General features: G+C 43.5%; 1 protein-coding gene across 5 annotated transcripts; it reads right to left on the bottom strand.

Moving 5' to 3' along the window:
• On the bottom strand, window positions 1–25535 carry LOC112248624 (poly [ADP-ribose] polymerase tankyrase-1). 5 transcript variants are annotated; one of them, XM_024417800.2, is made up of 28 exons: window positions 25425–25535; window positions 21432–21656; window positions 20987–21082; window positions 20771–20807; window positions 20603–20678; window positions 17945–17965; window positions 15422–15516; window positions 15124–15190; window positions 14827–15013; window positions 14471–14592; window positions 14064–14155; window positions 13758–13836; window positions 13372–13543; window positions 13040–13119; window positions 12756–12901; window positions 12155–12320; window positions 10708–10927; window positions 10279–10388; window positions 9702–9890; window positions 7885–8125; window positions 7640–7722; window positions 7360–7480; window positions 7018–7115; window positions 3495–3569; window positions 3139–3244; window positions 2759–2954; window positions 2366–2522; window positions 1–717 (listed from the first exon to the last, which is right to left on the bottom strand). In XM_024417800.2, exons 1-28 carry the CDS (start codon window positions 25447–25449, stop codon window positions 631–633), a joined length of 3369 nt encoding a protein of 1122 aa, XP_024273568.1. In that variant the 5' UTR covers window positions 25450–25535; the 3' UTR covers window positions 1–630. The 5 variants fall into 5 exon arrangements, with proteins under 5 accessions (XP_024273568.1, XP_024273564.1, XP_024273566.1 ...); XM_024417796.2 differs by lacking the exon at window positions 25425–25535 and adding an exon at window positions 22702–23203; XM_024417797.2 differs by lacking the exon at window positions 25425–25535 and adding an exon at window positions 22702–23202 and having other exon boundaries at window positions 2–717; window positions 2759–2945.
• Window positions 25536–25963: the final 428 nt, after the last annotated feature.

Raw genomic sequence — 25963 nt, forward strand, 5'->3', positions numbered from 1 at the left:
TTCGGCAGATGCCAGGAGAACACTACCTGCCCGAATGCATAGTGCCAACTGTAAAGTTTGGTGGAGGGGGAAAATGGGATGTTCGATGAGCAGGTGTCCACATACCTTTGGTCATGTATAGTATGTACATATGCATGTAAGGATGGCTGGGGCAGGCCAGTATTACAGGGGTTACATACTCTGGTTGAAAACAACAGGGTTGAAGAGAGGGGATTCTCCAAGTCACAAGGCATGATAAGGTGAGAATGGTAGCGAATTGTTAATATTCTGACACTATAGGGCAGACGAGAGGGTGAATCTCTACAACCCTCTCCAGGGGTAGCTAGTGGGGAACCCACGCACGCTATTGGGCTATACATGCGTCTGTCTATGCATGCAGCCAATGCAAAGGAAACCGAAAAACTATCACCACAAGCAGATAATATTTTACAGTATTCCTCATATGTCGCCTGAGCAGTCTACTGTTAACTCTACTGGACAAGAAGAATTGAACTGGAACTCAGGCTGTGAAGAACATTTTAAAAAGGTTTAGACATTACAATAAAACAAAAAGGCACAGAGACAAAACACTAAAAAGCCTCAGTCTTGTGGGTCAGGAGGACTGTGTGAGATTGGTCTGGTGGTGCAGGACTAAGACTTCTGCTCCGCTCCTGCAGAAGACGCGGCCGTACTCTCCGGCTTAAGGATCTGATAGGTGATGAGATACTCTGGGTAGGCCTGCAAACACACATGGGACAGAAGCCAATGAGAAGAGCAAATACACTGAGCTAAAATATTAAACGCAACATGCAACAATTTTATAGATTTACAGTTCATATAAAGAATTCAGTCAATTGAAATAAATGAATTCGGCCCTAATCTATGGATTTCACATGACTGGAGAATATAGATATGCCTGTTGGTCACAGATGCCTTTAAAAAAAATAAAAAATAAGGAAGTAGATCAGAAAACCAGTCAGTTTCTGGCATGACCACCATTTGCCTCGTGCAGCGCAAAATCTCCTTCACATCGAGTTGATCAGGCTGTTAATTGTGGCCTGTGGAATGTTGTCCCACTTCAATGGCTGTGCAAAGTTGCTGGATATTGGCAGGAACTGGAACACATTGTCTTACATACTGTCGTACACATCGATCAAGAGCATCCGAAACATGCTCATTGGGTGACATGTCTGGCGAGTATGCATGAACTGGGACATTTTCAGCTTCTAGGAATTGTGTACAGATCCATGCGACCGTGCATTATCATGCAGAAACATGAGGTGATGGTGGCAGATGAATGGCATGACAACGGGCCTCAGGATCTCATCAAGGTGTCTCTGTTCATTCAAATTGCCATCAATAAAATGCAATTGTGTTTGTTGTCCATAGCTTATGCCTTGACATACCATAACCCCACCGCCACCACGGGGCACTCCACGGGTTCACAACGTTGACATCAGCAAACCGCTAGCCCACAGAATGCCATACAAGCCGTTTGCATCTGCCCGGTACAGTTGAAACCAGGATTAATCTGTGAAGAGCACAGTTCTCCACGGTGCCTGTGGCCATCAAAGGTGAGTATTTGCCCACCGAAGTAGGTTACAACACCAAACTGCAGTCAGATCAAGACCCTGATGAGGACGACGCACACGCAGATGAGCTTCCCGAGACGGTTTCTGACAGTTTGTGCAAAATTTCTTCAGTTGCACAAACCCACAGTCTCATCAGCTCTCCAGGTGACTGGTCTCAGACGATTCCACAGGTGAAGAAGCAGGATGTGGAGGTCCTGGGCTGGCGTGTTTACATGTGGTCTGCGGTTTTGAGGCCTGTTAGACGTACTGACAATTTTTTTACCATAAGCTGCCTCCAACATTGATTTAGAGAAATGAACATACAGCTCTGGTGGCCATTCCTGCATTAAGCATGCCAATTGCACACACCCTCAAATCTTTAGACATCTGTGGCATTGGGCTGTGACACAAAACTGCACATTGTAGAGTGGCCTTGTATTATCCCCAACACAAGGTGCACCTGTGTAATGATCATGCAGTTTAATCAGATCTTGATATGCCACACCTGTGAAGTGGATGGATATCTTGGCAAAGGAGAAACACTCACTAACAGGGATGTAAACAAATGTGCACAAAATATGTGAAACACCTTTTTGTTCTTATGGAACATTTCAGGGAGATCTTATTTCAGCTCCTGAAACATGGGACCAACACTTTACGTGTTGCGTTTATATTTTTGTTCAGTGTAATGGAGTACAAATTATTTTCCATTGTGGATGCTTTTTAGTCTAGGTCGAGGCTTAATCTGTGTCCATAATGTCTGGAATTGCCTTCGGGTATAATTAAAGTTGTATTGAATGGAGTTGAAATCTCACCTGCTCTCCTCTGTAGATGACATACTCTGCGTAGGCCAGGCCGTTGACGCTGGGCCGGCCAATCACAGAGTGATGTCCAGGGGGGGCGTGGGCCATCTTCATGGCACTGAACTGGAGGAAGGACTTCCCCAGGGTTACACGGCAGAATAACATCTGCCTGAAGGTCACAAAGAACAGGGAGAAGAGGCGTCAAATTATGTTTCACTAATGATGTTTCACAATTAACAAATCTCTGATGAAGGCCGGAATTGATTGGTTAATTGATTGAGGGGCACTAGTTTGGCAACAGTTGTATAGAATGCTCTCGAGTCATCAAGTGCTCTCTTTTCATGAGTTAGAGTAGTAAAGCCTTAAATGCACCTAAATGTGTTATTTCTATAGATCATGTCTCACCTGTGGCACAGGTAACAGGAGCGGTCTTTGTGAGTGGGGCATCCGGTGCCGCCCCCGATGCCATAAACATACTGGTTACTCTTAGAGGAGTTCTCAGCAAAGTAGATCCCTGCTCCAAACATTCCTCCGATGTACGCATGCCGCTCGTCAAAACCTTTGTGGATGATGGCATTTATGAACGGAGAACCTGGAGAACCAAAAAACATGAAACAAGAACAATGTCAAATACGATTGAAATTGACATCGCTAAAAATAAATAAATGATAAACAGGGTTAACATTTATCCAGTGATGATCAGTTAAGACATTATTGGCATTAAGAAATAACAAGGAGCGTGGTAAAAAAATAAATAAAACCGGTTATAATATATGTCTTGTTACCATGGAAGAGCATGCGCTCATTGTGGTGGTTGTGGTTCTCGTCCGATATCTCCTTCTGGCGGTGTGTGTATCGCTCCCGCAGCTTCTTGTTGACCACCTTCTGGATCTGCATGGACACACAGACAGGAATCAACTAGAGAAGCAATAGTGAGGACTTTAAAATTACTTCCTTTTCAGAAGATGGGATTGTTAACACTGCCCGAGTTCCTGAAACCATAGTGGATTCTTACCAACCAATAACTGTGATCAAGGGTAGTACCAAAGTAAAGATGGATCTCTTTGAGATAGAAATACACATCATATGAGCAAATGTAGATAGTAGAGTGTGTAGTACTGTAATTAAATGTAAAGCTGACCTTGATGACGTTGTATCTGCTGAACACCCCTCCTGCGTTCCCTCCATCCCTGTGTTCTCTGATGCTACTTTGCATCTTGAGCAGAGAGAAGAAAAAATAAAGTTAGTCTTAAAAAGCACAGGATTTCATTACATTTCTCCAAACATGGCACTCTTTCACCCTTGAGTAGAGTTGCAAAGGGAGGGTATATGATCAGAAACTATTAGAATATATATATATTTTCTCCGACGACATCTAGTGGCGTTTCCGGGTACTTTAGATAAGAGGAGTCTTATCTCTGGCCCCCTGTTTAACATGTTTTTTTTTTATACATTTAAATAAAGGAAAAACTGAATAACAAAGCAGTAAAACATCCTAAATATAAAACAATCAACTTAATGAATACCATTGCTGTTAAATATGAGGGTTTCAGCATGAAATTGTAAAATAAATAAAACGTTTTATAAAAATGTCAATATGACCTTGTTGTAAATGTTTTGGGGCAAAACTGGTTGCAATTGGGGGACAAAAAGTCAATAGTTGGAAGGAAATAATGCAATTGTTGATTAGATGCTTTAATTTTTGGGGGGCTATTTTCTAGGCTACACATATTAAACATTAATACTTTGACAGTACCAGTCAAAGGTTTGGACACCTAATTATTCCAGGAATTTATTTTCAACAAATGTTCTAACTTGTAGAATCATAGTGAAAACATCAAAACTATAAATAACACATATTGAATCATGTAATAACCCCTCTTCCCCAAAAAGTGTTAAAAAAATCTGAATATATTTTCTAATTGAGATACTTCAAAGTACCCACCCTTTGCCTTGATGACAGCTTTGCACACTCTTGGCATTCTCTCAACCAGCTTCATGGGGCAGTCATCGGGAATGCATTTCACTTAACAGGTGTGCCTTGTTACAAATTTGTGGAATTTCTTGCCTTCTTAATGCATTTGAGCCAAGCCTCAGAAATTGCAGCCCATATAAATGCTTCAGAGTTCAAGTAAAAGACATCTCAACATCAACTGTTCAAATTTGAGATTTTCAGTTCCAACCGCCTTGTCTTTGTGAGACACAGAGTAGGTGAATGGATGATCTCCGCATATGTGGTTCCCACTGTGAAGCATGGAGGAGCAGGTGTGATGGTGCTTTGCTAGTGACACTCATTGATTTATTTAGAATTCAAGGCACACTTAACCAGCATGGCTTCAACAGCATTCTGCAGCAATACGCCATCCTATCTGGTTTGCGCTTAGTGGGACTATCATTTGTTTTTCAACAGCAGAATGACCCAACACACCTCCAGGCTGTGTAAGGGCTATTTGACCCAGAAGGAGAGTGATGGAGTGCTGCATCAGATGACCTGGCCTCCACAATCACCCGATCTCAACCCAATTGAGATGGTTTGGTATAAGTTGGAGTGCAGAGTGAAGGAAAAGCAGCAAACAAGCGCTCAGCATATGTGGGAACCCCTTCAAGACAAGGTGTAGCTGGTTGAGAATGCAAAGCTGTCAAAGGCAAAGAGCTGCTACTTTGAAGAATCTCAACTATAAAATATATTTTGATTTGTTTAACACTTATTTAGTTACTACATGATTCCATATGTGTTATTTCATAGTTTTGATCTCTTTATTTTTATTTTGTAGAATAATAATGAAGAAAAAAAACCTGGAATGAGAAGGTGTCCAAACTTTTGACTGGTACTGTGTGTGTGTGTGTGTGTGTGTGTGTGTGTGTGTGCTAAATAACACACAGTCAAAGGTTTGGACACACCTACTCATTCCAGGTTTTTTTTCTTCATTATTATTCTACAAAATGCCAGGAGTAGGCTACCTGCCCCAATGCAGAACTGTAAAGTTTGGTGGCAGATGAATAAACGGTCTGGGGCTGTTTTTCATGATTCGGGCCAGGCCCCTTAGTTCCAGTGAAGGGAACGTATAACTCAATGCTACAGCATACAATGACATTCTAGATGATTCTGTGCTTCCAACTTTGTGGCAACAGTTTGGGGAAGGCCCTTTCCTGTTTCAGCATGGTAATGCCCCTTACACAAAGCAAGGTCCATACAGAAATGGTTTGTCGATCAGTGTGGAAGAACTTGACTGTCCTGCACAGAGCCCTGATCTCAACCCCATCGAACACCTTTGAGATTAATTGGAACACCGACTGCGAGCCAGGCCTAATCGCCCAACATCAGTACCCAACTTCACTAATGCTCTTATGGCTGAATGGAAGCAATGCAGCAATGTTTCAACATCTAGTGGAAAGCCTTCCCAGAAGAGTGGAGGCTGTTATAGCAGCAAAGGGGGGTGAAAATCCATATTAATGCCAAGGATTTTGGAATGAGATGTTCAACGAGCAGGTGTCCACATAATTTGTCAATCACATTCCACACTGCCCTTTCCCACCTGGACAAAAAGAACACCTCTGTGAGTTCAACACCATAGTGCTCTCAAAGCTCATCACTAAGCTACGGACCCTGGGACTAAACACCTCCCTCTGGAACTGGATCCTTGACTTTCTGATGGGTTGCCCCCAAAGGGTAGGCTGATCCTCAACACTGGGGCCCCTCAGGGGTGAGTGCTTATTCCCCTCCTGTACTCCCCCGTTCACCCACGACTGCAAGGCCAAGCACAACTCCAACACCATCATTAAGTTTGCTGACGACACAACAGTGGTAGGCCTGATCACCGACAACGATGTCACAGTGTATAGGGAGGAGGTCAGAGACCTGGCAGTGTGGTGCCAAGACAACAACCTCTCCCTCATTGTGAGCAAGACAATGGAGATGCTAGTGGACAACAGGATAAGGAGGGCCGATTAACATCAAAGGGGCTGTAGTGGAGAGTTTCAAGTTCCTTGGTGTCCATATCACCAACAAACTATCACAGTCGTGAAGAGGGCACAACGCCACCTGTTCTCCCTCAGGAGACTGAAAAGATTTGGCATGGGTCCCCAGATCATCAAAAGGTTCTAGAGCTGCACCATCGAGAACATCCTGACCGGTTGCATAACCGCCTGGTATGGCAACTGCTTGGCATCTGACCATAAGGCACTACAGAGGGTAGTGCGTACAGCCCAATACATCACTCCTGCCATCCAGGACCTATATACTAGGCGGTTTCAGAGGAAGGCCCTAAAAATGGTCAAAGTCCCCAGCACCCAAGTCATAGACTGTTCTCTCTGCTACCAAACTGCAAGTGGAACCGGAGCGCCAAGTCTAGGTCCAAAAGTCTCCTTAACAGCTTCTATCACCAAGCTATAAGACTGCTGAACAATTAATCAAATGGCCACCCAGACTTTTTACATTGACCCCCCCCTTTTGTTTTTACACTGCTGCTACTCGCTGTGTATTATCTATGCATAGTCACTTTACACCTACCTACATGTACAAATTACCTCGACTAACCTGTACCCCCACAAATTGACTCGGTAACATTTCACAGTAAATAAGCATTTCACAGTAAGAATTTTCAGCACGTGACAAATAACATTTGATTTGACACACACACACACACATATCTGTCTGTACCCACCTCCTCCTCCACTGATTGGCCCTCTTTGTCGTCAGGGGCTAGATCGATGAGGACCGTGCCCTGGTTGGCACAGTGGAATGTCAGGTAAGGGTTGGCACCTGGAGAACAAACAAAGCACCTGTTACGCACTCATACTTGGTTATATATTGGGGTGGTTTTCCACCTATACTTTAAGGGCAAGTATACCAGACACATATTGGTCCTAATCCTGAACTACAAATAACTTTCAATAGAGAATCTCCATTCTAGGAATAGGAAGAAAAGTCTGGGAAGTATTTGATGCAACAATAAATGGGAAACATCACATCAGCGCCTCAGAGATTTCTCTGGGAATGTCCTGACCTTGTTGTCCCCCCAGCAGCCTCTCCACTCCCTTGATGAGTTTGTGTCGGTGGCCGTAAGCGTTGATCCCAATCTCCTTCAGTTCCTCGTGACCCATGTCAGCCAGCACATCCAGAGAGATCTGGGAAAGAACAGGACATTTCGTACAGAGCAGGGATCCTGAACTGTGACATGACAACAGCTACTCCAAGAGGGGCAAAGATAGATAAAATATTAGACTAATTAGAAGCCCTATTAAATTTAAAATTATAACATGAAACCCAAATCAATGAACACTCACCTGTTCTCTCTCAAAGATTTCCCTTATATGCTCCAGACCCAAGCTCTTCAGGAACTGACCGATGTTCATGTCCAACATCGCCACTGAAATACAAACACCACAAGAGCAAATTCAGCATGTGAGTAAAATGACTGATTCATCTGTACTGACTAAGATCTCAACCATATTCTACCAAAACTAGTAGAATATCAGCTGCTTGCCAAAACCCAGCTCCGTTTCGATCCAGGCTCTTCATCTATACTCACATTCCCCCTCCTTCCTGTCGGAGCCTGCGGCCCCGTCGGCCACTCCGGAGGTCCCTGCGGCCCCGAGTTCGTTGAGGGGCCCAGCCAGGTTGTCGATGCTGCTGGCTGCAGACAGGCAAGAGGGCGTGGAGGCTGGGGAGATGACAGAGCCTGCACTGACCACCGTGGCCTGGGGCTTGAAGCAGCTGGGCAGGGCATCCGGGGGCATGGCATCCATCAGCAGGGCACGGATGTCATCAGCCTGAAAGAGGGGGACATAATTAGAGAGAGAAGTCACGGGTGAGAAGGGGCTCGAATTGTTGGCATAATCCCTAAAATAGAATAGGAGATATATAGATATATATATATATATATATATCTATCCATCTATCTTCGGAAAGTATTCAGACTCCTTGACTTTTTCCACATCTTGTTACGTTACAGCCTTATTATAAAAAGGATTTATAAAAAAATATATATTATTTTTTTAAATCACACCCATAATACCACACCCATAATACCCCATAATGACAAAGCAAAAACAGGTTTAGAAATGTTTGCTATTACAAATATTTATTACATTATTTATTATTTACAAATATAAAACAGAAATAACTTATTTACATAAGTATTCAGAGCCTTCGCTATGATACTCGAAATTGAGCTCATGTGCATCCTGTTTCCATTGATCATCCTTGAGATGTTTATACAACTTGATGATTCCACCTGTGATAAATTCAATTGATTGCCTTTCCAAATAATGTCCACATCTGTCTATATAAGGTCCCACAGTTGAAATTGCATGTCAGAGCAAAAACCAAGCCATGAGGTCGAAGGAATTGACCGTAGAGATCCGAGACAGGATTGTGTCGAGTCACAGATCTGGAGAAGAGTACCAAAACATTTCTGCAGCATTGAAGGTCCCCAAGAACACAGTGGCCTCCATAATTCTTAAATGAAAGAAGTTTGGAACCACCAAGACTCTTCCTAGAGCTGGCCATACTGAGCAATCGGGGGAGAAGGGACTTGGTCAGGGAGGTGACCAAGAACCCGATGGTCACTCTGACAGAGCTCCTCTGTGGAGATCGGAGAATCTTCCAGAAGGACAACCATCTTGCAGCACTCCACCAATCAGGCCTTTATGATAGAGTGGTCAGACGGAAGCCACTCCTCAGTAAAAGGCAGTACAGAGAGATCATTGATGAAAACCTGCTCCAGAGCACTCAGGACCTCAGACCTGGGCGAAGGTTCACATTCCAACAGGACAATGACCCTAAACACACATGCAAGACAATGCAGGAGTGGCTTTGGGACAAGTCTCAATGTCCTTGAGTGGCCCAGCCAGAGCCTGGACTTAAACCTGATCAAACATCTATGGAGAGACCTGAAAATAGCTGTGCAGCAACACTCCCCAACCAACCTGACCTTGAGAGGAGCTGCAGAGGAGAATGGTAGAAACTCCCCAAATACAGGTGTACCAAGCTTGTAGCGTCATACCCAAGAAGACGAGGCTGTAAATCACTGCCAAAGGTGCTTCAACAAAGTACTGAGTAAAGGGTCTTTCTAAAAAAACAGTTTTTGCTTTGTCATTATGGGGGTAGTGTGTGTAGATTGATGAGAAAAAAAAACTACTTAATCAATAAAACATTTTTAAAAAGGCTGTAACCTAACAAAATGTGGAAAAAGTCAAGGGGTTTAAATTCCAAATGCACTGTAGATGGGGAGAAAATGGTAAGCATATCATAATTCAAGAAAAATGCCTGCCATTTACAGCAAAAAAACACTTGATTTTGTGGCATTGCTAACTGCTTTAACAGTAGGGGAGCAAGGCGTTTTACCGTAGCCAGGTCCAATGCGGTCTGTCCCTCCTGGTTCTTCATGGTGGGGTCTGCTCCGTGGGCCAGCAGCAGAGCACACAGCTGGGTACGGCCCTTCTGAGCTGCTTCGTGGAGCGGGGTGAAGGCCCATTTATCTGTAGCGTTCACACATGTGTTGAACTTTATCAGAAGGGCAGCAATGTCCACGTGCTATAAGAGAGAAGGAGAGAAAGAGGAAAGAGAGGAGTAGATGAGAGACAGCGGAGAGGAGCAGAGAAGATAGAAGTAGCAGATGAGACACGAGAGGAGATCAGCAACACAATTTAATCATGACATGCCCAAAAACTGATGACAGCCAAGCTCTTACATATCTAAGCTTTCCACAAGGTCACTTTCACAGTGTGGGTGTTTTCTCTTGTCCTGTATGGTTTTCTAGAAGGTTTTGTAACCTAAACAATGCATACAATACCTTCTAAGAAATCCTCCAAGCTGTTACATATTTTAGGCCACAAGGTCACAGGGTAGGTGTTTTGTATGCTAAAATGTACAGCATGTACAATGGGCTCCAAGGCCTGATGTAGACTTGGTGCGAACTCACCCCATAGGAGGCAGCGTTGTGCAGGGGGATGAGGCCTCCTTTGTCCTGCGCATTGACGTCAGCCCCGTGCTCCAGGAGATACTCCGCCACCTCCAGGTTGTTGTAGCCAGCTACAGGAGGGGAGAAACATGAAGGATGACAACATGAAAGATATTTCTGTAATGTGTCTAAGTAATAATATAGCTCCAAATGATCTAAATTCCCAGGGTTTGATGATCTGCCTGTCATAATTGTATGTAAGGAGATAAGCGTCTGTGTGTGGGTTCCACATTTGCTATTAAATGAATTGATTCCACTGCTTTGCTTGCTATTACGGGATTAGGCTGGGTAACTGTAAAGCACTGACAATTGCTAATGTAGTGTGCTTTATAAAAATATAAAATGGATTTGATTCCATGAATAGATTCTGAGGGCTGGTACGTCCAGTACCTGCGAGGTGCAGGGGGGTGGAGTTACGTCCCTGTGTGTCTCTACAGTTGATGTTCTCTGGGCTGCAGAGTTTCTGGACGCGGGCCAGACAGCCCTTCTTAGCAGCGTCCAGCAGCGCAGCGTCTCCTCTCAGCAGGTCCTGGATGTCCGTGTCGCCATCCTTCACCATGTCCAGAGGCATGTTACCATCACGGTTCTTCTTGGTGGGGTCCGCTCCATGCTGGAGAAACATCATAAATATACACTGAACAAAAATATAAAAACACAACAAGCAACAATAAAAAATTCATTGAGTTACAGTTCAAATAAGGAAATCAGTCAACTGAAATAAATTCATTAGGCCCTAACCTATGGTTTTCACATGACTGGGAATACAGATATGCATATGTTGGTAACAAATAGCTTAACAAAGGTAGGGGTGTGGATGTCTGGTTTGACCACCATTTTATTGTGGCCTGTGGAATGTTGGCTCACCCTTCAATGACTGAAGTGGTTGGGAACTGGAACACGCCATTGTACACATTGATCCAGAGCATCCCAAACATGCTCAATGGGTGAAATGTCTGGTGAGATGCAGGCCATGGAAGAACTGGGACATTTTCAGCAATCAGGAATTGTGCACAGATCCTTGCAACATGGTGCATTGTTCATGCTGAATCATGAGGTGATGGCGGTGGATGAAAGGCACGACAATGGGCCTTAGGACCATTGTCATGGTATGTCTGTGCATTCAAATTTCCAATCAATAAAATCAATTGTGTTCGTTGTCCGTAGATTATGCCATACCATAACCCGACCACCACCATTGGGCACTCTGTTCACAACAATGAAATCAGCAAACCAGTCACCCACACGACACCACATCTATCATCTGCCAGGTACAGTTGAAACTGGGATTCATTTGTGAAGAGCACAATTCTTCAGCATGCCAGTGGCCATCGAAGGTGAGTATTTGCCCACTGAAGTCGGTTACGATGCCCAACTGCAGTCAAAAACAAATTGACACCTGTGGCATTGTGTTGTGTGAAAACTGCACATTTTAGAGTGGTCTTTGATTGTCTCCAGCACAAGGGACACCTGTGTAATGATCATGCTGTTTAATCACCTTCTTGATATGCCACACCTGTCTGGTGGATGGACTGTCTTGGCAAAGGAGAAATGCTCCCTAACAGGGATGCAAACAAATGTGTACCAAACATTTGAGCGAAATACGTTTTTTGTACGCATGGAACATTTCTGGCATCTTTTTTCAGCTCATGACACATGACACCAACACTTTACATATTGTTAAGTATACATACAAACATCTCATAGTTTAATAGTTTGTTCTATTGTAGAAAATCTCTTATAGCTATACATATTTCCCTGTTTTGACTATATAATTGCCTCCTTGTAGCCTCAGGCCATTTGGTCCTGATCCTTTCAGAAGAGGCACGGGAAGACTAACCTTGAGCAGCAGTTTGCAGATCTCGTATTTGCCCTTGGCGGCAGCCTCGTGGAGCGGGGTGAACTTCCAGAGGTCAGCTACGTTCACCGATGCCCCGTGTCTCACCAGCAGCTCAGCCACCTCATAGTGACCGTAGGAGCAGGCATTGTGGAGGGGCACCAGACCACTGCAGGACATACAGAAGAGGCTAACTAGTTACAACACCGAAGGAACAGAGATCCTATAAATGATGTGTTTCAAATCATTGAAAGTTTCAAGTACCATGTGTATTTAATTCAAAATAAAATCCAATGATCGTCCATAAAAAGGCTTTCATTCTGTTTTGAATAAGTCTGATGCAAAAGCCACAGTCTTGTAAAAACAGACAGACCAAGATAATACATTAACATTTTAACCATTTAGCAGACGCTCTTATCCAGAGTGACTTACAGGAGGAATTAGGGTTAAATGCCTTGCTCAGGGAACGAGACAAGACCAGACATAATTTTCTTTGCTTGCCGGGCTCAGGGTTTCGAACCAGCAACCTTTCAGTTACTCGCCCAACACTTTAACCGCTAGGCTACATTGTCCTCCTAGGGTAGACTAGGAGGACGACACGTACCCTTTGTCTTTAGCATGTACGTCAGCTCCGTGATGTAGCAGGTACTCCACCACAGCCACACGGTTGTAGCCTGCAGCAAAGTGCAGAGGGGTAGAGTGACGACCCTCCAGGTCCCGACAGTTCACGTTCTGAGGAGTGCAGAGTTGCTACAACACACAGACAGAATATCAAGCGTGAGAGGATTGAGGGAGACATCTTGGATTCGTGGTGGTATGTAGAGCATCGTTGATGCATGTAACGGGATTGAACTCACAAACCGGAGACAATGTAGCTGATCAGCTTACCTGTACAGTGTCCAAATCTCCAGCCTTGGCGGCTTCCAGAAACCGGTAGTCGACATCAGAGTTACGAGTTGGAATATTTTCTGTATGAAAGAGACCAACATTGTTAAATAGAGAGATAAAACGTTAAAAAACACTAAGATGTATGAGCAACATAAATCAATAGTTTCTCTATTATACATTATACATTGCTAACTTTCCAACATTGATTGGCATAGCCTAGAATTTACAGCCATGCATCTTACATCCACACAAGCAACACTGTCAATCACAATGTAGATAGAAGAATATGAAAAATAATCTTTGTATTTAACCAAGACGCTCTACTGCTGTACCATTGAGGATCTGCTGCACGGCCTCGTTGCCCATTTGTGAGGCAGTAAAGCCCTGCAGGGAGACGATGGCCGGGTCGGCCCCGTAGCTCAGCAGTAGCTTGCATGTCTGGATGTGGCCCGCCAGGGCTGCCCTGTGGAGGGCTGTCTGCCCCAGGGTGTCCACCGCATTTACCTGGAGGGAGGGAGGGAGACGGACAGAGGGAAGAGCCAGTCACTCAAACAGCAACATACTCACAGCCAAATATGATACATTTATTTCATTAAATATTTTGAGTCACGTTATCAGATAGAGGCTAGGAACAAGTGAGAGAGAGAAAGGAGAGAAGAGAGCTAGATGAAAAGGTACATTAAATTATATGGTAATAGTGAGACCCTGCAGTGTTCACCTTGGCTCCATGTTTCTGCAGCACGTCCAGGATGTCGTTGTGTGCTCTCTCAGCCGCTACATGCAGAGTCGTCATGAAGCTACAGACAGGACGAGAGAGAGACAGAGACAACCATTCGTACCTCACTCAGGTGCTATATGAATGCATATGGCAGTGTTTCCAGACGGTGTGCAAAGGTCCCAAAAACACCAACACTCTCAATTGAAACCAATAGGTACCAAAGTATTTTGGGTGGGGGGAGGGGCGTCTTATACAGTGGTAGGAGAAACACTGATACATGGTCTCTGAGTTTTAATGGTGTCTTACTCTTTGTTCTTCTCATTGACGTTGGCACCTTTACGCAGTAGCAGCTCGGTCACCTGCTTCCGTTTGGGGTGAGGGGAAGCAACGGCACAGTGCTGAAACAGAGGGACAACTCCTTCTATGAATCCATCACATGGTTTATGCAAAATCCTTCAGGTTTTGTACTCGTTTTATAGTGGTCATCCTAGGTTATGCATGTCACACAAACGCATTCTGATAGAGACATAATATTATGGCACCCCTGTCCCCTATATAGTGCTCAACTTTTGACCGCGGACCACTTTTCAAAAGTAGTGCACTAAAGGGAATAGTTTGCCATTTGTGACACATCCATAGCTGTATATTATGAGATAATGTTAGGTGTCAGCACTGTGACATTGAGCATTAGCCAGAAGGAGAATGGATCTCACCAGGGCTGTCTCATTGGTCTGTGGGTGTTTGAAGCTAATGATCTCCAGAGCCAGAGTCTTCTTCACCTTGGCCATGTCTGCCTCCCGAGCAGCCTGGAGCAGCGAATGACCTTTAAACTCATCTGGATGGTAGAAAGAGGATATTGACATTAATGTGAGAAGATCTGAGTGCTCAGGCAGGCATTATCTTCAGTTTAGAAGGCGTGTGAGTGTGTGGTGTGCCGTCTATAGTCTTTGTGAATAGGGAGCGTGTGTGTGAGCGTGTGTGTGTGTGTGTATATAACTATGTTTTTCTTATTTGTTAACATGTATAAGGGGTGTGTGTGTGTGTATGCATGTCTCCCAGCAGAACTCACAGGTGAGCCGCTCTTTGAGTTCAGGGGTGGGGGCCAAGTCCACGGCACTCTTGCTGTGGCAATTGAGCAGGTTGGGGTCGGCCCCGTGGCTCAGCAGCAGAGAACACACCTCCACACGGTTCTTCGATGCGGCCTCGTGGAGAGGGGTGAACTGCCACAGGTCCATGGCATTCACACATGCTCCATGCTGTAAACACACAGATGAGTTAATCAGTCATTCTCCATCAATAAAAGCATTCGACATTCTAAAAGTCAAATTAAAGTGGGGTTTCAATAACAGGTCTATAGAACCCTTACCTTGAGAAGAAGCTCTGTGACCTCAAAGTGTCCATAGGAGCAGGCGTTGTGAAGAGGGACCAGGCCACTGTATGACAAATATACAGCCTTTTAATTGAAAGATCATCATTCATTTCAAGTTCTACAAATTAACATATTCTATCACCATGACAATATGGTTGACTTTCTCAGCTGTGAAAATGTCTGAGAATGGGTCTTAGACGAGGAAACAGGGTAATGGCGCCTAATATAATTCACTACTTTTAACCAGGGCCTATATGGCATTTTTGCGATGCAGTCTATTTCAGAATTGTCTTACCCTTTGTCCTTGGCATGGACGTCTGCCCCGTGCTGCAGCAGTAGCTGGACGATGCGTACGCGGTTGTAACCAGCCGCCAGGTGCAGTGGGGTGGACTGGAAGAGGACATGTTATTAGACACACAGAGCTCAGAGTCAATGCACCTCAGAACACACTGCCTTTAGGGAGCCAGAGTGAGTGAGTGGATGATTATGCTTGGAAGCAAACTCTGTATAAACTAGGTGGTCTGTGTGTTTTCATTGCAGTCAAGGTAAATGGTGGAAGGATGCAAGCTCAGAAAGGCTATAGTCCACCCCAAAACAACAACTAGTGCTTTTTGAAGTCAGATCGGTTTAATTATTAAAAAATAAATCTATTTATACATTAAATGCATTAATGGAAATTCCAAAGGCAAAAAAATAGTGAACATTCAATTGCCAGGTTCACTATGAGTATACATCAAGGGAATTACCATGAAATATTAAAATATCAGTTGTGTATGTTACTTAGTTATTTGATTACTTGATTTTTAATTCCTTAAAGTCATCGTCTCTGCTCAGGCAGTAGCAGCCAGACAATATTATTTCTGCGTTCTCCATACCGTACTGTCATTAGTCATCCTATTTAGCTCGGTTAGTCTGCCTAAGTAGGCTGCAGAGCAGTCTGACATTTAATTTTTATTAGTTCTTCAAAGTAGATAAGGCATACTTCCACAAACTGTCTCTAACACTCTCTCATTCTGTTGTGTACATTCCACCCTCATGCGGTCTGTGTGTATTTAATCTAACGTAGCAGGCATAAAAGTGTATCTATCGCCGTCCAAGATGGAAAGAACAGGCGCAATGGGTTATGGTCATTACCACATTCCTGAGCAGAACTAGGTTGAATATTTGCTTAATAAAAACTACAACTCCCTTCAGCCCAGCTTCCCACAGTTCTTGACTTGATTTCTCTCGTGAATTATTTGATTTCTCTCTAGAGAAACGGCAAGTTCGTCTCGCAAAAAACCTTAACTAAATGGAATTCAAGGAGTTTAACAGACGTTGGTCAATTAGTTGTTTAATAGCCCCCCCCACCAAACAAAAAAGTGGTTCATCGCTTAGCACTAACAACTGCCCTATCTATGCAAGTCACACACTGACACAAGCTTAACTCTGAAAATAAAGGACAAAAGGGAAATCTGACTTCCAACATACATCAAATTAATGTGAAATGTAAACATTGAGCTAGTCAAAACAGAGTTTGTCCCTCAACTACACCCCTTACAAAACATAATACAGGTTGCTAAAAGGCTGGCTAAGGAAGGCTTGAATCTACTGTGTATTCATAAAAATGTGTTTGTGTATGCCCATTCCAAATCACATGATGCCTATGTGAACCAAGCAATACAACGTTAGTGTACACAAAGCTGTGTCATAGATAACAGTTATCCACCCATGAGTCTACCAACAGTTGACCTTGCAGACAGAGAGGAAGAAACAGCAGCATTCATGCACTGGTATTAAGAAACAATAAGACCACTGCACAACTCAGACATAGTGAGGATGATCACTGAATAACTAGAACACGACAGATTAACCAAATCAAATCAGGGCCCGGTTTCCCAAAAGCATCTTAAGGCAATGAATGGTCTTCAGTTCTTTTGGGAAACCAGGCCCTGACTAATAATAGGATCATTCAGTGTTCGATGAAGGCAATCACAAGGAAAGAAATGCATTAATACAAAAAGCATGAGCAGCGACGACGGCACAGCACTTAAAGATGAGGAATTATTTGTTTCGTTTTTAACCAAGGAATGTGACCTAGTCAAGACTACAAGAAGTGAGAAGTGGACAGTGACCAAATCACAAACAGTACAAGAACTGATTGACAAAATGCAGGTGGAGGCTTCCAGACATGCGCATATGATTATCAAAAAAAGGAAAGTCACAGGCCTACAATAAATAGAATGATTGAAGAGCAAGAAGTGATTGAAACTTGGCAGAGGTGAAAGGGTGTAAAGCAGTTAGATAGAGGGGTGCAGAAAGGAGGAGGGAGCACTCTGGAAAAGCAGGCAATGTGGAATTTGAGCTCCTTTCCAAATCCAACGAGCTGAGCGGCAGTGGCCTTAGAACCACCTTCCAACCTCCACCACATGCACTAACACACACGACACCTGGGTTCAAATAGTAGGCACATCTGATTTCTTTCAAATACTTTCAGAATTTGATTGAGACTGCCTGGAGTGTCAAATGGGCGTAGTTTACACTTTGGGGACTAGTCCTACTCCATCATTACTATTGCACCAGACAAGCTCAATCACACACAGCTAAAGTATTTGAAAGAGAACAAAATCGTATTTCAACCCAGGTCTGGCGCGCACACACACACACACACACACGCACGAGCATTAGGGTGGGAAATATGAAAGTGACCAGTAGACCCAGGTCCATGATGTGCAATTATGAGTGAGAGCCAGCGTATTGGTCAAATAAAACACGGATTAAAGAAAAAATGTACATCACAAAAGTGCAACAATCAGGTGGCTGTTATCGAGAAACTTACCAGCATTTTTTGGGATGTTGACTGATCGACAATGTTGCCAGATTCACACAAAAAAAACAAAAAACAAAAAATTACAAAATTGTAGCATTTTTCTTTCACAGCAAGAGAGGATACTTCTAGCCTATCACCCTTTTAAAGTAATTGAAAAACACACCAGAATTATCACTTTATATAAATTCATAGTGACACCAGGTACAATGAGTACACAGCTTAAGGGAAATGTGACTTCTCTCATGGCTTCTCAGAGGTATTCTTAATAAGGCAGCCAGGCTCCCTGGTCATCCCCTAAGGACAAGTGGCCCAGTCATAAACCCAAATTATGTTCCACCAACAAATCAGAGATGGAGGAGGAAAAGCTGCTATGATTAGATTTTTTTTTATAGGATTTCCTAAATGTCAGTTGAGAACAAGGTAATGTGCTTGGAAAACCTATATCAAAGAATATTGATTTTAATGTATCCACTTCAGGGACCTGGTTAGCCAGAGTGAAATATGATGGCAGAAAAATACTGCTCATCCTAGTCAATAGCCTCAAGAGTACACATTACTCATGATTACAAAAAGGAGACCAAGATATGGTTTCTTGCCAACTAGGAGATTTTTGACGAGGACTTCCCTATTTATGAGAATGCACTGGGGGTGAAAAACAGAATATTTAAAAACTGGTGCCAAACAGGAAAAGGTGTAAACAAAAAACATAAAAATCAAAAACAACCCAGTCCTACTCCACAATTACCAATGCAAAGTAGAGCCTTCTGACTTTAAGTACACACTTTCCTCAGACTGAAGTTAATTGTCTAGTCATGACCCCCGAGTAGAGAAAGGAAGGCTCTGGTGAAGCACAATGCTCTTTGATCTAAACACTCACGCATCAACAGCTAAAAACAATAACGCAAAGATTTTTATAATCCTAAACAGGCACCCCATCTACAGTATGCCGACAAAGCCTGGCATGAGTCATGACAGCAAGCCAATGACAGTGACACAGTGTGCTAAAGGAGGCAGAATGCAATGATCTAAAATTAATAACATATACACTACATGATAGAATAGGAATGGACGTGGTTAACCATGACCTAATATTAAACAGATTTTTAGGCCTACATAAAGAAAAAGAGCTGAAAGCTTAGAGCTATTATATTCAATTAGAGCTCAAGATAACAGTTTTGTTAGGAATTAGGAAAATTCTATGGATATAGGGACAGCTAGGTTATAGAAAACATTGGGTGTGCAGAAGACAGAAGATCAGTGTTTCTAGGGTTAGGGGTAATTGAGGGACCAAAATAAAAGTGAAAATATTTTTTGCCAATAAGATAAGAGCCTTAGTCTTATGCACAGCAAAACATGTTTTACTTAACTTCTACACACAAGGGGTGGTTGAACAGGGTGAGCCATGTTAATATACAATGAAACAAACAGATTACATTTCAACTCTAATCACAGGAGCTAAAAAATATTTTAGACAGATGGGCATCTTTTAGGTCAAATATCAGAGAAATCCATGTTGATAGATAACCGTTAAAGGGACACTGAAGGATTTTGTCCATTTATCTTCTCCCCCAGAGTCAGATGAACACGTGGATACCATTACCATTTTTATGTCTCTGTGCAGTGTGAAAGACGTTGCTAACTAGCATTAGTGCAATTGATAACTAGTTTTAGCGCAATGGCTGGAAGTCTATAGTAATTGCTAGCATGCTAATAGATACCATAGACACAGATAGAACAATGAGACGGATATTTCACCAGATGTATAAATATGAAGGATCCACTTGGTGTTTCCACTTAATACAAAACATAGTAGTGAGAGGAAGCCCAGTGGCCGGCAGAAGATGAAAGGAGATGGAGTTTGGCCAACATTTAGCAAATGGTCTCATCGATGAAATATTTGATCTCAATACAGTTTTCTGTTGCCAAAACTACAATCTGTTATGAACAGAGTGGACTAAGTTTTGTAGACTTTACCCTTTGCCAAAGCTTAAAAAATGGCATTGTTTCAAAGGAATGCAAAGGTGAATTGAGTTATTACTCAGTGCACTTCACTGACTAGGCGTTACCTAAAGGAAATATGCAGACGCTTGCTAGAACGGGCCAGTAGGATCTCGCTAGCTCTTGCTTGGCTCTGCCCACCTCCTTGCTTGTTCTGCCCACTATGACTCATTTGGTCCTATTGGAAAGGACAGGCTGTGGTCTATCTTGGTTTGGATATATAAAAATCTTTCCCACTGACTTCCAGACATAGCGCTAACGCTAGTTAGCATCTGCTCACAAAACTACATCTAACTTCCTTCATACTGGATGCAGAGACATAAAAATGGTATCCATTAGTGCATATGACTCTGGGGAAGTAGATAAATGGCTTCCTTGCCAAAATCCCAAGTATCCCTTTAAGTCAATACAGTAAATTGAGTCAAGCTTCCCCTGCTTAAATCCAATCCAATGACAAATCCTTTTCATATTATGCAGACTAGGATGAGATGGTGTTTTTAATCCCCACACAACAGTGACATTGTTTTGGTAATTAGGCTGACAGAGTTACTCCATACTTTTGTTGCTGTTGGTCACGCAAATCTTATGAACAAGTCAAGTATCTGCTACAATAGTATACGACATTAACAGAATGGGTGGGGATGGAAGGTTGCGATGGTGATATTTTACCTTGCGGCCATCACTGGCATGGCAGTTGACATTTAACGGGGTCAGTAGTGCCATCAGTTTCTCCTCGTTGCCACTCCTGTAGCACACAGATAACAGAGGAGAGACATTACATATGTTGTATTAGAAAATGTGTAAAGATGTGACGGGTAACATAAAAATAGCACTGACCTTGCTGCTTCCAGGAGTTCATCCTTCTTGTACTCACCTGAATACAAAATAACAGGTTAAAACAGTACAAAGTCAAGACAAGCCATGATTCACATAAAAGGTTACAGTCCAGGTGGTTAAAGTTGCAGTCAAGTTAAAACAGAAAGACAACCTGGAACATACCCAACATAATGGAGGAGATAACTGACTGAAAGGGGACAGTTGTATGAAACTCACCAGTGAGCACAGCCTTGGCAGAGGGGTCTGCCAGATCCAGAGCAGACTTGCCGTCCGTATTACGGATGTTGGGATCGGCGCCATGCTGGAGGAGCACTTTGTGAAGGAGACAGGAAACATTTTCAATATTTTAATTCAATTATAGTCTTTGAGTTTAGAGTACTTTAATTTAAGTATAGTCATGCACCGAAGTACCCTTGTAGATGACAAATTCAATATAGTCAACATAAACCTTGTTAATTTTGGAAAAGTTAACAGTGTTGAAAGAAACAAAATAGTATATTTGGGTGGAGGAATAAAGCACTGGGAGCAGCAATATTGTGTGGACCTCTCATTCATTTATCACAAAAAAAAGGGCCCAGCACAGGTTTAGGATGTGCATGTCACCCTAATTATATTCAAAGACAAAACAAAACAGACCATCATCATGCTAATCCATCCTTACCGATGCACACATCAATCTTGCCTTTGATGGCTGCCTCGTGCAGAGGTGTGTAGTTCCAGTTGTCCCGTGCATTAGGGTCTGCACCTTGGCACAGCAGGAGACTGACCACCTCGGCATGGCCAAAGGAGCAGGCGTTGTGAAGGGGAATGAGACCACCGTCGTCTCTAGCATGCACATTAGCTCCAGTCTGTAAAAGGTGCTCAACCACATCCTTTCGTCCAAAACCTGACATGGCAAGACAAAACCTGGTCAGTGAATACAAGTTAAGTTTCATTAGGTGTATGTAAAGGAGACACGTGGTATGCACGTCCAACTAAATGCTTACTTGCAGGTTCCTTCGACATTGCAACAACAATAAGAAATAAAGATAAGAATATCAACATAAAGTAAATGGCTCAGTCGAACAGAATAAACATTTTAGCATAAGTACAATACAGGAAGGCACAATTTATAAGGCAGCAGGTAGCCTAGGGGTTAAGAGGTTGGGCCAGTAACCGAAAGGTTGCTGTGTAGAATCACCGAGCTGACTGTGGAAATCTGTCTATGTGCACGTCAGCAAGGCACTTAACCGTGATTCCTCCTGTAAGTCATTTTGGGTAAAAGCATCAAAATGTATAGGAGGGGGTGACCTTTTGCCTAAATGGTAAAGTAATGTCACTTTTACAAAAGAAAACGAACAAAAAATACAGAGAGCAAAATATCAACAACCTAAACTACTCTTTTTTGCAGCTCCGCTAGAATGTCAAAACGGGGTGTGCACAATTTTGTCCAAGCCCTGCACTAAACAGTCCGGATTCCATAAATCAGCTGGTAACCAACCATTGCGTTGCTGAACAGGGGTGTGTTAGTACTGGGTAAGAACAAAACAAGTTAAAACACTGGGGGTCGCCAATGATTAAATGTATTAACACCCATGGAACAACACATCCGTGAATTTTTGATCACACTTAGTAAGTAGTTAACAGCTACGAGGGATGAGTTAGATTTGAGGCCTTCTGTCCCCATCGGTCGGTGTGCCAAACTGTTTTTAGCGTTATAGTTTGCTAGCCGTTTTCGATGGGCCTTGATCTTGGCAAACTAGCCAGATAGTTAACGTTAGCGAATAAAAATATGAACATGTATTCTTAACTAATAACTAGAGAGCCATTCCCGTCGTGACAACTACAGATTGTGATATTTTAGCACGCACAAGTAAGGCGATGTGCGAAAACACGTCAACGATCCAGCTCCCGCTGACAACAAAAATAATGCTTGCTAGCGCTTAGCTAACCTGCAGCGAAATGTAGAGGGGTAGATTTTCGCCCGGCCATGTCCTTCGCATTAACATTCACCGAGTCTACAAGTCTCTTCACACGGGATACATCTCCATTCCGACAGGCCTCAAATAGATCCCTGAAAGCTCCACCGATCCCGCTACTGCCGTCGCCGGGGCTCGTGCCTCCTGATCCGGGGCTCGAGACAATACTACTCTCCCCGCCGGAGGTTGTTGTGGTCGGGCTTGTGCTGCTCCCAGTGCTGAGGGCCGGGGCTGGAAGATCCGGAGAGCCCGAAGGATTCTCCATGCCTGCGCTGCATCCACGCTCACCATCCGGAGGCACTGACGTCGCTGCCACAATATCAATTGGCAGAGAGTCCGGAGGACTTACAGAAAGAGAACTGTTTCGTGGCGGAGATTGCAGGTTACCCAGCTGTTGTTGCTGCGATGAGCGACGAGACACCGCCATTTTCGCAGCAGCTCACTGGAAACAAAAACAGCCTTTTTCTTATTTTTCTTCAGTGGGATTTATCGGCGGATGGCATCCAACGTTATGGTGCATTACCGCCACCTACTGTACTGGAGTGTGGGCCAGCGACAGGGAGAAACTAAATCCTACCGGTCAGCCCCGTTGCTCTTAATAAAACATATACAATATTTGAGACTATATCTAATGACGTTCAACTCAATATACCCTTTAAACTAATTTCCTGTATCCCCTTCTCTCTCATACTAGGGCTCAACCTCTCTCTTCCCCCCTGATACTGCCCACACTGTAACAATACATGCTCCACGGTTTCTGTTTCCTGGCAATAATCACACTTTCCTGTTTGATACTTTCCTATCACATTTAAGGTCTTATTCAACTGGCTGTATACCACCCTTAATCTTGTCAAATTAGCCCCCTCTCTTGTCCCTTCCTGCCGTCCTCCCCTTCCTCTGTACATGAAATAAATGCCTGCCTATCAATCTCCTGCCATCTCTGCAACATCACTGTCCATATGTCTTTTTTCCTCTGCCTTGGTCATTAAAACTACAACCTCAACATCCCCATTACTAAGTGCTTGTTTAGCCAGTACATTAACTGCCACGTATCTTTCCACCCCCACATGGGCTGGAACTGAAGTAAATCTTATCTGTACTCATTTGTCTAATCCTGCAATGGGTTTGTAGCACCTCATACAGCAGGTATTGTATGCTACGTGAGCTAAACGACTGGAGACTCACTGTACATTAATCAGAGCAAATAACTACCCTGTCTGGTTTGACTTCCTCCACCCACTGCAAGGCCAACAGTATGGCCATCAGCTCTGCTGTATATACAACCAGATGGTCTGTAATATGTTTCCTGACTGCCACACCACATTCCTGCACTACAAATTCTGACCAAGTGTTTCCCGTCCTTCAACCTTTTGAAACATCTGTGAAAATAGCCACAAAATTCTGATACACAGTATCCAGACGTCTCTTAAACAAATCAGATGGATCAACACCCTATCTTTCTGTAGTCTCTCCAACACTTCTAGATCAACTACTGGAGGTGGAAGTAGCCATGGTGGACTTACAGGAATAGCTACAATTGAACTAAACTCCCTTCCACACAACCCCATCTCCTTTGCCTGGGTATTACCCACCCACCCAAAGCTTGTATTCTGTCTTCGCTCATGTTCCCAGCATGCCTGTAAAATCCCTTTTGCAGGCTGAGACACCCCATGTCCCTGTAGGTTGACCCAATAATTCATTACCAGCTGCTGTCTCCTAATCTGCAATGGCATATCCCCCATCTCCACCGGGAGTGCAGATACTGGGGAGGTCCGAAACGCCCCACTACATATTTTAAGTCCTTGCCCCGGTATGACATCTAGTCTTTCCAATGAAGTCCGGGCTGCCGAACCATATGCTGTACTGCCATCGTCTCTATATTACCTCAAGCATACCTCAACTCCCACCTTCCTCCTGCTAAAGAACACTGAGTTTACGCGACAGAGAACCTGAATTCCCACATTAATTCCCACCGCTCTACCTACATCACTTGTTTCCTTTACCTTCCTGACTATGGCCATTTCTTCCCCTCTTCCATAAGGCCCCATCTTCTGCAAATAACCTCCCAATATCCGTCCTTAACTGAAAGTAAACATAATTGATTATGATTGAGAACAGAGGACTAATCACGCTCCCTGTGGTGTACCGTTATCCACCAGGTAGATGCCTGATAGAGACTTCCCCACCCTCACCTGGATAGACCTTCAAACAGGAAATCCTTTATCCAGGTGTACATTCTTCCTCCTACCCTCATAATATCAAGCTTGGTTAAAACTCCTCCTTCCACATATCATATGCCTTTTCCACATCAAAATAGACAGCTTACAACAGTCTCCTAGTTCACCTGAGCCTTCCTGACCTCGGATTCTAAGCAAAGAACTGGGTCCATAGTTCCCCCACTCTGATGTGATATTAGCTCTCCAGAAAGTAAGTTAACCTCTTCGTAATCATACGATCCATAATCTTACATACATGTGATGTTAAAGCTACTGGCAGATAGCCTGTTAGCCTTGTTAGGTCCTTCCCTGGCTTCCGGATTGGTACCACTACTGTCTCCTTCCAACTGCCTGGTAGTTTCCCCTTCTCCCATACTCTGTTGTACAACACCAATACCTTATCCAGTGCATCATCACCAAGATGGGAAAACATAACATAGCACATCTCATCTCTCCCAGGTGAAGTTAACCCAACCTTACCTATTGCCCTTTTTACCTCTGCCATTGTAAATGGTGCATTCAACACATCATTTACATCCTCCCTCCTATCCAGCACTCCAGGATGCTCCTCTCTCGTTCTCTCTCTCCCCCTCTGACAAATTTGCCTAGCTATGCACAAGTGCCTTCTCATCTGTTACTGCCACATCCTTCCCACTCGTCAACACTGGACAATCCCACTCCCTTCTGACCCCACTCATCCTCTTAATCATTTTAATCATCCCCCACAGGTGTCACACTTCAAACGAAGCCAACATGACCTCTTTGTCTGACGAATAGTTCTCTTCACCAGAGACTGCTTATACTGAATCAGATGTTGGAAGTTATGTCCTTTTCAGTACTCTAAATGCCCTGTTCCTACTCCTCACCATTGCCCCACACTCCTCTGTCCACCACGGGACTGCTTTTCTCCTCCCTGAACTCTTAGGTATAGCTTCAGGAGCTTCCCCCACTAACGCGGTTCTCACCCAGTTATTCATACTATCCACATCCCCTCTCATATCCACCCGAGCCATCACCTT

This window comes from Oncorhynchus tshawytscha, linkage group LG04 (genome assembly GCF_018296145.1).
Source record: "Oncorhynchus tshawytscha isolate Ot180627B linkage group LG04, Otsh_v2.0, whole genome shotgun sequence".
NCBI classification, from domain to species: Eukaryota; Metazoa; Chordata; class Actinopteri; order Salmoniformes; family Salmonidae; genus Oncorhynchus; species Oncorhynchus tshawytscha.

Coding starts and splice junctions, on each gene's coding strand:
- LOC112248624 (XM_024417796.2), bottom strand. CDS start 23,155: ATGGCGGTGTCTCGTCGCTCATCGCAGCAACAACAGCTGGGTAACCTG. Junction 13,837..14,063: donor GTCAATGAGAAGAACAAAGA/GTAAGACACCAT, acceptor TCCTGTCTGTAG/CTTCATGACGACTCTGCATG. Junction 12,321..12,755: donor GTACATGCTAAAGACAAAGG/GTACGTGTCGTC, acceptor TATGTCCTGCAG/TGGTCTGGTGCCCCTCCACA.